Raw genomic sequence first — 15,433 nt, forward strand, 5'->3', positions numbered from 1 at the left:
CACACAGAGCAGTAACGGGAATGGCTGCTCTTATAACTATGTTAAAATTGCTGCCTCCTACTTTTAATAGACCTGGCTCTTGAATACTCATTACCAGGGCATAAGAAAGCAACAACTAGAAAGGGATAGTAAAGGGGAAAAATGTATAGGAAGCATTACTATTTCCTCAAGCATTGGGAATCATAATGCATTTCCATATGTCACAAAGATACAGCTATGCCCTTTTTCTAGCACAGACTTTGGGAAAGAAAACCTGCTGACTGTAATTAAAAAGCAGTATTTGCAACCAAGTTTGCTGAAACAGAAAGCCATGTATAACAGCCATGTTTCACAGATTGCATCCTCAGGGTCCTGTATAATGAGTGCAGTAGCTCCACTGTGCTTTTTGGAACACAGCAATGTCAAAGCCTTGACACAGATAAATTGATTGCAAGAGGCATGTTCTTCCATTGCTGGAGGAATACAGAACAGTCCTTGCATGCAAGAGCACTATGAGAAGCACAGAGACAGCTCCTGGGGGTCAATGAGCACTGCTAGGAGGAACAATATTGTAGCATTTCCACAGGGCATGCAAGGGGTGAGACAAATATTATTCTGAATGGAAGGGACCTTTCAAAGCGTATTTATTACCAAATTTGTTTCTCAGAAGTGAAGCAGAGAACAAGTTTAACAAAGAAAGGTCATCATATCCCTAAAGAGAAGTTAATGATATGGATCAACCAGAAGCACTGGTCTTTGATTTTTCTTCCTTCTCCCATCTCCATTTTTAAGGGAGGTGCAGAAGACCCACACTTGACTACTGTGAAGAGGTCAAACCTGGCCCTATGTGGCCTGTCTTACACCTGTTCAGGTCACACAGTCCCAACCTCCTCCTCTCCTGCAGGAAGCTGAATGGAAGTCCATCAGAGCAGCTTCCTGAGGTGTCAGAGCTTTCTGAAACCAAGCAACAGAAAGCGCTGTTTTCTACACTCGTTGCTGCAACTTATCCAGTGTTTGTTGAGATCACAATGCAACAAAAATAAATACATGACTGTAGATACTTGCCACCCTGGTATAAAACCCACTATGAGGGGAAAAAACCCCACCAAACAGGTACTGAACACAGAATAAGGGTGTAATTCCTGTTATAATTAGACTTGGTCCCTCACTCTGAAGGTGTAATTCAGTATGACACAATCTAACCCGGCAGTCCTTTCTCTGATTGTTTGCATAGGACTTTACCTGTGGTCTGATGCTTGCAGCTCTGCTCTCCCATAATACATCAAGGCTCCAGGGGTCCAGGTGTGCCTCACTTTAGTATCACTATTGAGATCACTGTCTAGAAGATTGATCTCTCCAGCTGTGCAGGACAAAACATGATTTAAAACTCACTCAAAGCTAGTTTTACTAACAGTTAAACACTATTTTATAAGAATGCTCTTCACAGACCCCAGTAGTGGGAGGTGGGTTTTTTTTTTGTTCTTGTATATAACATTCCAGGAAGAGCTTTTATCCTAAAAGATTTACAAATTAGGGACTAGAATGAAAAAATACAGAAAAGACTGGGAGTGCAACCAAGACAGCTGATCACTAGAATAAGAAACTTGCAAAATGGTTGACCTGAATGTCACCCAATTAATTACCTGTACTCTCTCTCTTTTCTGGGTTGATAGAGTCTTATTAGTATCTTGCCTCCTGTCCCATTACTGAGCATGGAAATTGTACTTGGAAATGACATTGCAAATCTGAATATTACACAGGTATTGGAGAAATAATACACAAGAGGTGGGAGAAAGCAAACCCATGCACATCCAGTCTCCAAATACTTCTTTTGCAATGCATTAAGGTGACAGAAAGTGCTCCAGACATTATGCTAGAGTGAGGTATTCTATTGTTGTTAATAACAGGAAAGTTTTTAGGTCACTGTTTGGGCAAATGGATAACTATCTCTTTTCTGTCGAGCAGAAAATGAGTTAATATGGAATATGGCATTTCTGCCGAATCACTCACACTGGGGCTACACTTCTTTCTCAGAAAGCAAGTAGTCTTTTAGCCTATAACAGTAAGAAGAAGCAACACAAAACAATTAGAACCGAGAGGCAGAAGAGCCTTGCCACCAGCAGTAAAGGAGAGGAACTCTAGTAGTGAACTAAGAAAAGCTTTGCAGGGCTTGGAAGTTGGGTGAACAGATAAGGGGTCAGTAATATACCCGTGTGAAATAGCTGTGAGAGGCCTACAAGCTCTAAAGAAAGGAACCCGCCTTGACTCCTGCAGACCAGCTAGTTAGATCCTACATTCTGTGTGTATTCCAAATACTAAAGTCCCCCAGGGGCAAGCTTTGCCATACAAAATAAGGAATATGCATCAAAAATGCGGAAGGGTGTTCCTTCTCTAAAATGAAGCGTCAGCACACGAGGGCTGTCTTAACTTCCTTATTATGTCTCACACAGCTTTTTTTCCCAGATTGCATCTCTTATCAATGGCTTAAGCTCCTCATTTTACTTTGTTTTTCATTCCTTAAATAAGAGTGCATAACTGTATCCCATTGACATGTACTCTCTGATTGCCCTATTTTTGCTTTGTAGTTTTTACACTTAACATAATCATGGTATGACTTAAATTCCAAGCAGAAGTTCCCAGGCATGTGAAAAATCACATCTGCAGGGATAGGCCAAATTAATTCTCCAGTGATTACACTTTTAATATTAATTCATTCAAATTTAGAAACATCGGGGCATAGATTTTTCACAGACTGAGAGAATGGTTATGAAAACTGTCCCTGGATATGCAAAGAAATACTTCTTATTTTGTAACTGTAACTTTTGAATAACAAGTGAAAACAGCCTTCTGTTGTGCCAGTCATTCATGATCTCAAAGTACTTTGTAAGCACTAATTAATGAAATCTCCCCCAATTGCCAGCAGAAATATTCCTAAAAATTACCAAGACAGAAGAAATTACAGAAAACTGCTTATACATCTACTGAGGACAGCAGTTATAACAATCTAGCCATTATAAGACAGGAACTTCATGCGCACTAATGATTCTGCTGAAAACAACAGAATAATTTCTACATTGCTACAGGTGATTTGTTTTCAGTTCTTCAGTGAGCTCCCAGCACCTTTTTGATCTGTAGGATGAAGCCTTTTTTCACACACTCAAGAAGAAAGGGCTTTTTCTATCTCTGCAAGTTAATCCAGTGAAACAGAAGGAACATCTGCTTTAATAAAGCACCATTCACTAATTCTGGATGAATTCTAAAACAACTTTCTAATTACAGAATCACAGGAGATGCTGAGTTGGAAGGGACCCACAAGGATCAAGTCCAACACTTAGCCCTGCACAGGATCATCCCCAAGAGTCACACCATGTGCCTGAGAGTATTGTCTAAACACTTGAACTCTGTCAGGCTTGGTGCTGTGACCACTGCCTTGGGGAGCCCGTTCCAGTGCACAACTACCCTCTGGGTGAAGAGCCTTTTTCTACTATCCAACCTAAACCTCCACTGACAAAACTTCAGGCCATTCCCTCAGGTCCTGTCACTGGTCCCCACAGAGAAGAGATCAGTGCCTGCCCCTCCTCTTCCCCTCATGAGGAAATTGTAGACTGCAATGAGGTCTCTCCTCAGTCTCCTCTTCTCCAGCTGAACAGACCAAGTGACCTCAGCTGCTCTTCATACGGCTTCCCCTCAAGGCCCTTCACCATCTTCGTTGCCCTCCTTTGGACGGTCTCTAATAGCTTAATAACTTTCTTATATTGCAGGGACCAAACTGCACACAATATCCAAGGTGAGGTTGCACCACTGCAGAGCAGAGTTGGGCAATCAGATAAAGAAGGAGGAAAGATTCTACGCACCTGTTTTTTCAAAAGGCAGTTTCTTTCTCCACCAAAGCACTCTGTCAGTCCATGCTGGAGTTCTGCACTTATCACTTGTATCATAAGCCTCTGAGCCAACATCATATTTATATGTTGGTCCAAAATTAATAGTCCCTTCATGGAAGTCTTTAAAAATCTATTAAAATAAATAATATTTCTTTGATTAAGTTACAGCTGAGGTAGGTCCCATTCTGAAGTATCAATTTCTCTGCAAACAAATAACATACTGAGTTTTAAACAAAGTGTTACATTCACGTGCTACAAACAAGGGTCTGAAAACACAACTTCTTCACTCTCTCAAGGAACAAGGGCAAGACAACATGCAGGTATTCAAGAAAATTAGATATACTGCCTTACTTTTCCACTGGATTTTTGCTGTTGCAGTTGATCAAATTCCAAAAGTGTCTTCCAATCTTGACGTTTGAGAAAATAAAAGACTTCTTCGTATGTTAGATCAATGCGATAGTTAAAGTCACCACACCAGAAGACATAGTCATGTGAGAACATGCTCTGCCCCTAGTTCAGAGGTACAGAATACCATTAATGTTAAATCACATTCATGAAAATACCTTTAAAATGCACTGAAATTTACAACTCAGTCTCTCTGAATTACTAAATAGTAGACCCACTTGTCACATTCTATTTGTTCAAATTCATCTTGTGGTAAAATAGAATGGTTCCTTCACTGTCGTTGGCACCCTGCTGAGCTGAATTTTGTAAACAAGAGTGTCAGACTCTGACCCTTCTTTCCTAAAAGTATGTCAAAGCTGGAACCCAGCTTTATATTCACAATTTGGCTGTCATGAATATTTAAAATATATGTTTGTTTCCCTAACACATTCCACATGTATATATTTACATATTCTAAATATAACAGCAAATGTATTTCTGCTACCAAGGCACATTCAGCAACAAAGCTCCTGAGTAAGAACAAGCTCCAAATTTGATCTTATGTGCACATCATAGTTTTATAAATGTATTGAAATAAAACGTCAATGAAAATTCACTCCAGTTCTAAATTTAGTATCCTGTCCTCTAACCAGTCTTCCCCCCTCCCTCACTCTGCTCCCTCCCCACCACAGTTAAGCTATAAACCTCCAAACCTGAGACATTTATCAGGGAAACGTTACGGAGCTCTTGCTGTCACAGCACTAGAGGGCACTCTTTATATGCGTTATACACACAAGGTACGTTTAGCTATTGCAGATGTAAAGGACATCAAATAGTTAATAAGGTATTAGAAGGAAAAACTACCACAAACACAACTTTATGGCCATTTGGAACAGATCGTCTATGCAGGACGTCCAGTCTGTCAGTATTAGCTCCTACATAAACCAACTGATTGATATGCTGCACGTGCCAAGCCTCTAAACCTTGCAAACAACAGGAAGTTAAAATTTTATGCTTTGCAACCTAAATGCCATTTTTTGCTGACTAACCAGAATACAAAAACTGGTCCAATCCATCCCCCGACCACCACCTCTGGCTTAGGACCTCTCTGGAGAGGTCCAAGAAAGGAAGTATTGTGGAAATTAAAGCAGTCAACATTAAGGGAACCAAAGGAGTACTGCTGTCAAATCCCATGGGTTATCTACTGGCCTGAGGAGACAAGCTGGAAATAAAAAACTAGGGTGATTGATTTGACACAATTTAGGGGAAAAGTTATTCATACAGACCAATAGTGCCTACTTGCCACACTCTAAAAAAAGCCAGCAGTTCCTTGACGCTGACACATTCACGAGGACAAAATGAAAGGAATGAAAAGTACCATGTCAGTGACCAAGAACTGGTATATCATACCCGAGCAGGAGCAGCTAAAGCACTGGTGTACTGAATAGCATGGATGGTCTTTCAGGAATTCTCACTAACTAGTGCCAGCAAGAGCTATCAATATCATGCTCTCCAGCTCTAACCAGTCACTTAGATCTTATCCATGATGCCTTATAGATGCGTCAATTAAATTGCATTATTTTGAAAGATTGACTTGAAAACTGTGCATAGCTGAGGACTTTTCAAGCACTGCAGTAACTCAAATTTTGAAAGGAGTAATACTTTTGTAAAGCAAGTGCTATACTGGGTGGTATCTAGTCTCCTGTGAAACAGTTCCTTACTGTATTTTTTTTAACATTTCTTTTACCATTTTCTTTTATTCCCATTCTCTGTGGCACTGAGATGACTTCTTTGATGACCTGTCACCAAATACATCCTGAGGCCAGCTTTCACAATGTAAAGACACCACCTTTATCTCCAGTGTTTTTAGCATACATACATCTACACTTACCATTGGGAAGCTGAGTTTCTGTGTGATTTCTTTATAATCTTCATTCCTCTCTTTCACCTGAGTCTGCCCAGCAGTTAAGTGACTGCATATAAAGCAGAAACTGGTACTATAGAACTGAAAACGAATGCTCACTGCCCCTTTATTTCCAGCTTTTCCTCCCATTCCTGTTTTCACAGTGTCTATTGCTACATCCCTGGATTAAAAAAAAAAAAATAGAAAGAGAACAGAGTAAAGGACTGCAGGGACAAACATTCAATTAACTTTGACTGCAACATAAAGGAAAAGCCAGTTTACAACACCATGTTTTCTCCCCTCCAGAAAGCTTGCTGCTTTTAAGCACATCTTCTAGTTTCTTGATGATATTCAAGTACTTATGTTTCAAATTAAGTATAATACAATAGTACAGAAATAAAACTATTTGAAAAGATTTTCCTCCTCTACTTGCCCCTTCCAAACAGACCAGCAAGACCTGATTTCTGAAATACTGGGAATTTCTACAGAATATACTTTTCAAGTTTACCTCTACCATGATCCTTAAAATAAGGATAATAACTAAATTTACTGTTATGTTTCCTTTTACTTTTGAACATAGCAGAATCTGCTTTTCAGACATTTAAAAAATTAATTAGTGTTCATATGTATTGGAACCCAACTTCACAGTTCATGATGGATTTTTCATTCAATTAAACAGCAATAGATCATAATCCATAGTTTATTAAATCAGATGTGATAAAATCAGTGATTATTGGATACAACTATTTATGTTTAACTCCTAAATGAGTTCTGTACTCATGACAAATTGCTTAGGGTCTCTATGTTGTTAATTACTTAGTATTTCAATGTCGTGATTAGCATACACTTTACTACAGAAAGATAACTCGGTAAAAAGACTACCTGCTCTCAGGATAATTTCTCCCAGATATCCAGTATGGTTGTCTGATCAGATAAGTAAATGATGAGATCATTGCTGTAACCAACCCCAGCATCATGCCTGTACTTCCCAGTGAGAAAATTTTACTTTCCAGAGAGAAGTCAAGTAGATCTGGGCTAGAATGTTACTGATTTTTAGAAGGGGCATGCAGAAAACTGCTAAGTCTCATTTGAAGTATTCTCAGAAATTCATGATCTAGATGATGCCGGATGTTACAGGTCCTCATTCCTCATTTTCTTCTCTCTTCCTCCCCCATCTTTTGTATCTTTCTTCTCCCTCTTTAATTTCCTGTCTTTTCCTCACAGTAGGACACCACCAGAAGACACCCTCAGGGAGGCAAAGGAAGAACATCTAAGTTTTCCATGAAACAATGGGATTTAAGCACTCTGAAAGAAGCACGTGTTCAGGCTTTTCACTCTAAAGAGTCCTCCCTTCCTGCTGCCTGCCTACCCAACTCCTGATTGATATTCATCTGATTTGCATTCACAGCAAAGGTTATGCTGAGACAACCCACTGTAAATTCACTGCTTGAATTTCATCAATCCTTTCACTGCTGTATAAACTTCAGCTACTGTCTCATTTTATTTCTCTATTCTCTATCTTATGTCTAAATCTCTTCAATCTCTGTAAGCACAGAAGCCTTTTTTTGCACTTCTGATCATCTTTGTTTTCTTTTTCTAGATATGGGACAACTACGCAAGCATACAGGTTAGGTTTGATTATGCTCACGTAACACATAACAGTGCATTTGCATTAAATGGTGAAACTTAGTCACTAAAATCAAACCCTTCCTTTTTTCTCTTGAGTTTCAAAAGGCTACATCCAATTTTTAGCAGTTTGACAACTGTGACAGAGCCACTGTACTGTTCTGCTTTTGATTTTCATTTAAACCATGCACTTCCTACTGGATTACTCAAATTTTTTGTAAGCCAGGTGAAAAGTCAAAAAAACTAGAGAAACACTTCTCCTCTGGAATGCTTCATAGCAGGAAAAAAATAAATTTTTTGAAGAAAGATTACTGGGAAGGCAACGCAAGACCATCAGTTACCTGGATTGCATTCCTCTGCCTGGCCTACAGCACCTGCTGTCACACAAGCTCTGTTCTGATCTTTTCAGTAGATATGAGATCAGAGGGAAGAAACAGGCAGCTTTTGATATTTTAATCACAAAATGCAGTGGTCAATCAGTGTCCCTAATAGTAGAGAGGACTGTTTGAATCATTCCGGGCTTTATGGTCAGATGCTCAAAGATAGTTTTGGCTAATTATTCATTTCCTAACCATTTACACATAGCCTGCATAATTCTTGCCCAAGGCAAAGGCATTTTAATGCAGATATCCCTGTGGCTGGGTAATCTTGGAGGAGTTTGGTCACCCTCCAGGGACATCTGTGCTAGTAACATGAGGATCTGCAGCTCTGCACCCTCCTGACTAGGCACATGGTTCTGGTTCTCTGTGGCATCTGGGAGACAAAACACTTAATAGCTCTCAAGACAAATACTCTTTGCTCTCAATTCTATAAAATGTCAGGGGTCAAAATTAGGTCTCTTTTCCCCAAATCCCTTTCCACCTTTTCAATCATCTTTTTCAGATCTGGAACTAAACCTGTTTCCATAAGGAAACAGTAAGGGGAGGGTTCAAAAGTAAAACCTGCCCTTCAGGCAGAGGAAGGCACTTGCCTTCATTCGGTGCGCCAAACATTCTTGGACTTACTAGTCCAGGTCATTCCTTTTCCAGAAAGACAGTACCCAAACAAGGTGCTCCACCCTGACTGCCCACCTGGAGCATACCTAATGATGGACTCCAGACTACTGCCTCCTGGTAACATGTCTCTCTCCCACAAGGAGCAGAGACCAAAATCCAGGTCTGCATGACTCTCACCAAGCTGAAAAATCACTCCCATGCTCTCTGGCCACACTCCAACAGCAGGTGTTACTGAAGACACAGGTTGGGGTTTTTTGTGGTGGGGGTTGGGGGGAAAGTTGTTTGGTTGGTTTGGTTTAGTTCTTTTTTTACCTGATGAAGGGGACATGATATGGTCGTACAAAGATGAAAAGACAAACACCAACAAGCTGTGCTGATGTCAGCTGAATGTAGCGATGAGTCCTGGAAATAGCTTTTTGAAGCTGCTCTCCCCACATTTTTCTATTTGTTGTACTGGAAAAAACATAAAATCATTTAATGGAATCAAAACAAACCACACAGAGTCAATAAAATGAACAGATTAACTGTGCCTTAGGTTTACAGACATCCCATTAGGCTGTAGAACTTGAGGTGCTGTAGGATGCATGGCAGAGACAGATAACACCTCCTCCTAAGCTAGCCCAGAGTTAGTAGGGTCAGTGAGCCCAAGAACAGCACACAGTTATCCTGCTCCTGGATGTGTGAGGGATTTTATTTACTACGGTTAGAAAGATCCACACTCACAAGACTCTTCATACACCCATTCACTGGAGATAACTGGAAGCTGATTATAGCAATCATAACTGTAAAAGCAAATATCCATACCAATCTCATGACTTGTAAGATTTCTTGTGCTCACAACCACATCTGTAGACTTAGCTTTTTCTTATCTCCAAATTCAACCGATCCATGCAGATATATCACCAGCCCTGCAGCCATACTAAGCACTGCCGTAAGTTGTCATTCCCAGAACAGATAACTAACTGGCCAGCCTGATGAATCAGCATTGGAAACATTATCCTCAGGGATCCCTCCCTTTCAGATTCAAAAGGACCAGTACACACAACAGCCTACTGTACATGCTGACATGCCAAGCTCCGGCTTTGCCTTTAACTCCTTCTCTAGCCATAATTTTCACAAATACAATTAGCCACAGAGACATTTCATTCATTTTAGAATTTCCACATGAAGGCTAATTGTGTTTGTAGTCACTGAGCACATTTTTCCAACATCAGACAGGGGTTTAAGGACAAGTGTTAAATCAATGTCAAACATCAGAATTCTTATCTGCCAACATAAGACTTAAGAGACTTAGAAAACACAGTGTATTCTACTGTGCAGAAGTTCACAGAGAAAGAACACTTTCAACACCATCCCAGTGACATTTGTTAACAAGAAACATATTTCCAGCTATGATTACAAGCAACAGACTTGGAAGGAAATATTCTATACATTTGACCGTAAAAAAGAACATGGCTGGTTTCTTTGGGGAAGATGTTGCTCTTTTTGTTGGGGTTTTGGTTGGTTGGTTTGGTTTGGTTTGAGTTGCAGGGGGTGGGGAATTGTTTGGTTGGTTTTTTGTTTGGTTGGTTTTGGGTGTTTGTTGTTTAGGGATTTTTTTACCTACCTGGCATTTACAATATTGCCTGCACTTAACTCAACCATCTCTTCAAATCCCACTGCAAATATGTCAGGAGGGCAGTTATCGTCATCTGTTGGCAAGAGGGAAAAGTCATATCAGAATTACTATTTTGTTGCTTCTTCTAATGATTTGTATTCTAATTTCTGTCAGAGATCCTTCCTGTAGTTCTATCCCCTGCCAAGCTATACATATTCATAGCTCCTTTAATCTAATCTCACAAAACAACCCCTGCAGTTCCTCTGAATTTTTTTCCTGTTTTTCTCCCACCAGTTGGTCTCCATCTCTTGCAGGAAGCAGTTCAGAACAGAACATTATATTGTAGCAATGTTAAGATGAGAAAATATTCAGTGTTCTCTCTCCCTCACTCCACTCATCACTGAAGCCACAACATCCCACTACCCACCATTTTTACCTGCTTGTCATTTTACCCAACATGCTCTTCCTTTTTGACACTGATTCCTACGTAACTGAAATTATTGTCCACACACCAGTATGTCACTTCCATCTCAATGCCTTTAGGAAGTTTATCTACTAGTTTAAGGAAGCTTTTGAAGTTTCTTCTTGTCTTCTTTCTTCCAAGTCCTTCTTAGATCACCCACACTTAAGGTTAGGTCACTCTAGAGCACAGTGACCCCTCCCTTCCCTGGCCCAGGCCTGTGGATGTTACCCTGGTAAAACAGCAAAGATCAAACGCTCTCATACAATAGAGTGAAGAAAATCTGTTGACCTATCAGGTCTGTCCATTGCCTAAAGGGTTTTTATTTTTTTTAAACTGTCATATGACCATGGTGACAGTAACTTGATTCAACATGAAGACCTGAAAGCACATGACTCAGAAAGCACAAATGGAAAGAAAGGTGAAATATACAGCAACTCTCTGTAGACACAAAGATGAAACTAGCCCATGACAGCTAGCCTCCTTTATTGGTTTAACATGACAGGCAGTGTCACATGTGTATTTCCCATTAATAATTTTGGACAGTTGCCTTTGAATACTTACACATTTGTGCAGGCACTGCACTGATACTAACATGAATGCAGACATTTCCATGGTTGTACCCTAACTCTGCCCATTCATAACTCACTTGGTCTTCTAAAAGCTGCTTAGACCTATCATGTTATGGCTGCCTGTACCATGTAGTCCTGCTCCTCTGGTTCTCTCAGGGGAAGGCCTGGCAGGGCTAACACATGACAGGCTCTCAACAAATTATAATATCATGGGCATAGTCATGTGCTAGCACATCTAAAGTGTTTCTGAAACAGACTGGACCAATCACCTACCTAAGCTGCTCAGACAGTGGTCTGCACCTAATCATATATCACTCAAGTACTAAGGGTTCAAACAAGACAACTTGTATAAGTAGCCAAGGATTTGAGGAATGAATTCCTGACCTTCAAGATTAGGTACAGAACTATCCCCGTGATACCTGCAGGAAGCTAAATATTCCACTCCAACAACAAGAGCACAGGTGTTGTCACAGTTTTGTAACTACTCGGTTTTTAAGTGACAGAAAGTTCACTTTTCATTTACCTTCATAAAAATCTGTAAATCAATGACAATACCTGACCTTGTTGCATAAATAAGAAATTTGGCTGCCAATTTCAGCAAGGTACAAGCACAATAATTTTCTATACTGCTAAAAAAAAAGGAAATCACCTTTATCATAATAAATCTTTTTGTCCGAAGGCTTTGATAGTAACATTTCCAGACAAGCTCAGATTGTACAGATATGTTCAGCTCCATATAGACCAAGGAGATGTTCTGATGGCACCTATGCATGCAGCTCCCTCTCATGATAAAGAACAAAGAACAGAGATATGGAAGAAGAAAATAAAATATGGGGTGCAGAATAAGCAGATACATCCCACAATTGACCTGCTGAAGGTTCAAAACAGTCACATGGTATAGACTCAGGAGATACTCTGACTATCAGGAGCCCTTCACACACCATTCCACTTGTGCAGCGAGGCAGCACAAGTATGGAGGAACTGATTACTCCCCCAAGAACTGAGAGAAGATACCCTCCAAGATGCACTGCTTTTGAAAGTCTGGTCAAGTCTTGTGTCCTGACTCACTGGACAGAAAATACTGCTTGCACATTTTGACTGTGAAATCTTACCTTGAAATTCTGAAACTCCAGAGAGCTTGGGAGAATCCAGCAGCCAGTCTGTCAGCTCACTGGTACCAAGGATGTTGCTTCGAAACTGCTTTCCCCCATTCACGTTCCAGGTCCCCGTGGCAACACGAACACGCTTGAAGCTTGTAAATTCAAACTGACGCTCTGACATGGCCTTCAAAATACTTGGAGTTACTGACAAAAGAGGGGAGAGAGAAAGAAGGTGTGTAAAAGAAGAATGTGCTATAAAAGGACAGAAGCCATGCAGACAGCAGCAGCACAGTCACTGTGAAATAATGACATTACTCTAGCAGCAACAACACAAATGGCAATAGCTACAAGATAACTGGAGTTGATGTCAGCAACTTCTCTTCCAGAAACCAGGAATCCTTTGAAAGCTTGTGAAGGGCTGGTCACTCACTTTCACTGTACATTTTTCTGTACTTCTTCAAGTAATAAGCAAAAAAATTCTTCTATCACCCATAATCCTTTCAGTTTAGTCTACAGCAATGTCATAGTTTAACCCCATCCAGCAACTAGTGCTTAGTAGTGCTTATCCGAGTCGCTCACTGGCTCCCTGCCCCCGCAGTGAAATGGGGGAGAAAATCACAAGAGTAAAAGTGAGTTGAGATAAAGACAGTTCAATGGGACAGAAAAGGGGGAAAAAATGATACTGATGATAAAATTAGAATACACAAAACGAGTGATGCACAATGCAATTGTTCGCTGCTTCCCAACCAAAGCCCAGCCAGTTCAAAAGCAGTGGCCCCCAGTCAGATTTCTCCCCCAGTTTATATACTAAGCATGACAGCATATGGAAAGCAATATTCCTTTGGCCAGTTGAAGTCAACTGTCCTGGCTGTGTCCATTCCCAACTTCTTGTAGCCCTCCAACCTTCTGAATGGGAGAGCATGAGAAGCTGAAAAGTCCTTGACTTAGTACAAACGCTACTTAGCAACAACTAAAAACGTCAGTGTGTTACCAACATGCCATGGTTTAAACCCAGCCAGCAACTAAGTACCACACGCTCATTTGCTCGGTCATTAGTTTCATATTAAATCCCAAACACAACAGTATATCAGATAGTAGGAAGATAATGAGCTTTATTCTTGATAACAGGACAAGCAATCAAGCACATCACCAGTTATAAATTAAACTGAAGCCCTGAGAAGTTTAGAACATGGAAGGAAAGGCGGAGAGCAGCCCAGAATCTCACCTCAGTCCAAATCTAGCACTATCATGGCTCTCTAGGCTGGTCAGACATCCTCACAGGAAACTGCTATATTCACTTATTTTTGATGAGTATAGAAATTAGCAGTGTGCTTTTGTTGTGTAAGCAACCAAAGTAAACTTAATCTTAATTACCTGACTTGCATTGGCAGTCAGGCACAGAAAAGCTATCTATATTTTCCTTGTGGTCTGCGTTATGGAACAAGCCTAGGATTGAAGTGGCGCTGAATGATGCTCTGAAGTAAACTGACTACCCAATACTGCTTGTGGGTGAAATTATCCTACGTTTTGCATGTAAATAACTCCTCAGAGAGAGCTGCATTCACTCTAAATTGGTGTAAACAAATGTGTCTATGTTGTGGACTATCAGGGACCTGGAGTAAAGCACAGAATGAACCAAAATACAACTGAAATGTGCTTCTAAAGATCCAAATGGCTAAAAGCATGTGCAAATAGTAAGGAGAAAAATAAGGAGATAAAACGCTGAACTCAAGAGACTTCCTCAAGACAAACTCAGGCATGACCAGACTGGGAATATGGGTATATAGCCCTAAAATCCTTCCCCTCTGGTCCAACTCTTCTAAACTGTCAGAGAATATCACTGTCAAATAGCAAACAAACATACTCAAAAGTTCAAAGGAAAATATGAGAAATAAGCACACAGTTGTGTTGAAAGCAGTGTTTTAAACAATAGATTTGTGGGAAAGTAGCTTATTTATTGATTTTTTTTTTCCCAAAAGCATACAATTGCTTGTATCTGACAGCTAAAAGCAAACACAAAAGAAAAGTGAAGGATTTACACTGGCCTTACCCAGCAGTGCAGTCTGGTCCATGAGCATCTTGCCTCTGTCTGCATATTCCTCCCTGAAGAAGTCACCCATGAGTAGCAACTCAATAGCTTCCTGCTTTACTGCGTCAAAGAAATTTGACTGAATGGTGCGAGACACAGAGCGGGCACCATCCTTGAGCTTCCCAACCTACATCAGACAGGAATCATCAGTGCAAGTGACACTGAAGAGTAAATATAGCAAAACTGTTTATTCATAAGTAAAGAAAGTTGACTTTTTTCTTTACCTTGTTCTTCCCCTCAAGGGCACGATTGCCACTAAATACCCTGCTCAGATTATGACCATTGAGAGTCCACATCTCTTTGTAGGATTCCACAAAGCGCTCAATTATAGATTTAGAGTTCAAACGAAGGCTCTCTAATTGAGCAAGCAGTATCTGCATTAGGTGCAGGAGACAAAAAAAAAAACAAACAACCAATATTGTTCTTAAATGTGTTTTCGCTCTTTATGCCCAGCCAGCACTATTCTGTACCATAAAGCTGGCAAGACAGACTTGCACAACTGAGATTTAGGCACTCTTTCCTGTCTTTCCCATGCAACAAACAATGTATGCAGTACAGGTATCCCACAGAAGGTCCTCTGACAAACTCACCTCTAGTGCAACGAAGGACTGTACACTATTAGTACGATCCAGGCAGTCCAAACAATTCATTCGAAAAGTACCTGTCTGCAGGCTTCAGTAACCAAACACAAGAGGAGGGAGGAAAAAATGGTATATTTTAAAATAACATGTAATCATGAGTTGATTGAAGAAGATCATCAGATGTTCAGCCTGAATATACCCACTCACATTTTGATGCTACAAGCATGTTGTGCACAATGTATTTAACACATCTAATTACTTGACTA

General features: G+C 40.3%; 1 protein-coding gene across 1 annotated transcript in view; it reads right to left on the reverse strand.

The window, feature by feature from the left end:
• Positions 1-15,433, reverse strand: part of SYNJ2 (synaptojanin 2) — a 70,324-nt gene that overhangs the window by 13,168 nt on the left and 41,723 nt on the right. Inside the window, exons 9-18 of the mRNA XM_039387410.1 lie at positions 15,177-15,258; positions 14,811-14,960; positions 14,548-14,713; positions 12,510-12,701; positions 10,375-10,459; positions 9,081-9,221; positions 6,136-6,328; positions 4,212-4,370; positions 3,834-3,990; positions 1,222-1,339 (exon numbers count right to left, since the gene is read on the reverse strand). Of these exons, the coding sequence (XP_039243344.1) occupies positions 1,222-1,339; positions 3,834-3,990; positions 4,212-4,370; positions 6,136-6,328; positions 9,081-9,221; positions 10,375-10,459; positions 12,510-12,701; positions 14,548-14,713; positions 14,811-14,960; positions 15,177-15,258 (1,443 nt within the window). The remainder of the gene's footprint in view (positions 1-1,221; positions 1,340-3,833; positions 3,991-4,211; positions 4,371-6,135; positions 6,329-9,080; positions 9,222-10,374; positions 10,460-12,509; positions 12,702-14,547; positions 14,714-14,810; positions 14,961-15,176; positions 15,259-15,433) is intronic.

Source organism: Pipra filicauda, unplaced genomic scaffold (genome assembly GCF_003945595.2).
Source record: "Pipra filicauda isolate LSUMZ 115617 unplaced genomic scaffold, ASM394559v2 scaffold55_size4083901_pilon, whole genome shotgun sequence".
NCBI classification, from domain to species: domain Eukaryota; kingdom Metazoa; phylum Chordata; class Aves; order Passeriformes; family Pipridae; genus Pipra; species Pipra filicauda.